The 1,472-nt window shown below is 44.4% G+C and overlaps 1 protein-coding gene across 1 annotated transcript in view; it reads right to left on the bottom strand.

The window, feature by feature from the left end:
* Positions 1–1,109, bottom strand: part of cables2b (Cdk5 and Abl enzyme substrate 2b) — a 14,157-nt gene extending 13,048 nt beyond the window's left edge. Inside the window, exon 1 of the mRNA XM_008299035.1 lies at positions 654–1,109. Within this exon, the coding sequence (XP_008297257.1) occupies positions 654–766 (113 nt within the window). The 5' untranslated portion in view covers positions 767–1,109. The remainder of the gene's footprint in view (positions 1–653) is intronic.
* Positions 1,110–1,472: the final 363 nt, after the last annotated feature.

Genomic DNA, 1,472 nt, shown 5'->3' on the forward strand with positions numbered 1-1,472 from the left:
AGCAATTTAATGTTCTGTACTTCTTGTTTTTGCTGTGCTGACGTCATTCCAAACACATTACTAGTATATTAGTTTAGATTTCGTAATCTTCTTCATATTTCAGGCTCTGAAGTGCAGATAAACGAGCAGCGTTTAATCTGAGAGACACCGAGAGGTTAAAGCTCACGTTAAAGATCTCGTCCGACCACAACCTTCACAGCTTCAGACCGCAGCGATGGCCAGAGCGAGCCTGAGCTCACTTCCTGTGCAGAAACACCGAGAAGACCAGGAAGTGCTTGTTGCTCCGTGTGTTTAAAGGCTGCGGTGTTTATTATGTGCAGAATCTGAGCGACGACAATCTGCGCTAACGGGTTTACAGCAGGTTCAGTGTGTTTCTGGTCTCGTGTCTTCTGCTGCATCTCAAAACCTGCATCTGTGTGATGACGTGTTAACGTGAGGGTCGGGCAACAATAAGCACATCTTTAGTATTTTCTTTCATCTAACGGTAAGAAAACCACTTCCTCTCCTCCTCCTCCTCCTGCAGCTCTAAAAATCCAGCAATTCCTTCTGTTCTTACACTTTCTTGATGCTATTTCAGCGATATTTCACATAAAACCCGCCTGTAAAGCTGCTGGAGAGTTAATGTGAAGGTAAGACATGTGCCTGTGGGATACCTGAGGTAGAAGCTCTCTCCGTAGGGCAGCACAGAGAAGGCAGCACACAGAGACCGCTTAGCACAGATGAGCACAATCCTGCAACACAAACAAACAAACAAACAAACAAACATTGGTGGTTACTGTTCTGATTGAAACCCCTTCGAGGTGCAAACACTTGCAGCAAAACACAGAAAATCAGCTCAAAGCATTCACCGACCGTCCAAATAGAACCGGTGCTAATAAAGTTCACACTGAAGTCGGCTGAAGCTTCAACCTCACAAGATTTTTTTGTTTAAGAAGCAGTTTGTTAAATAGCTGCTCCCACTGATTAAAAACCATAAATACGTTTAAATCTTCTGCAGGGATTTGGAGTCGACTCTACGAGAAAGACGGTGACAGTGAGAAGAAAAAGGTTTAAAGTCTTTTTATACAGTAACCTTCTGGTTTCAGCTGCATGTAAACTGTTCCTGTCATTTTCCTCTTGTTGTGCAATAAAGATCAGAACTAAACGAACTGATTTAATGTCGGTCGCAGTGGTTTGCATCTTTCCTTCGCTCTTGAAATGAAAACTTCTCTGCATCTGCAGACGTCTCAGCGTCATATTATACTAAATAAAATGATCTGGCGTCCTTTGCAGGCTCAGGCTGATCTAGATGCAGCGAAGCCGAGCAGACGTCTGGCTGTACCTGTGAAGTGAACATATTGTGAGGAGGTGGACGCTCTGCAGAGCTGCAGTCTGGAAATAAAACACGAAACCAGCAGGTTTTAAATATGAAAATCCACACTGCTGCTCAGCGGGAGGTTCGTGTTGGTCCCCGCTGAGGAGCAGCACACACT

This window comes from Stegastes partitus, unplaced genomic scaffold (assembly GCF_000690725.1).
Source record: "Stegastes partitus isolate 25-593 unplaced genomic scaffold, Stegastes_partitus-1.0.2 Scaffold1373, whole genome shotgun sequence".
NCBI lineage: Eukaryota > Metazoa > Chordata > Actinopteri > Pomacentridae > Stegastes > Stegastes partitus.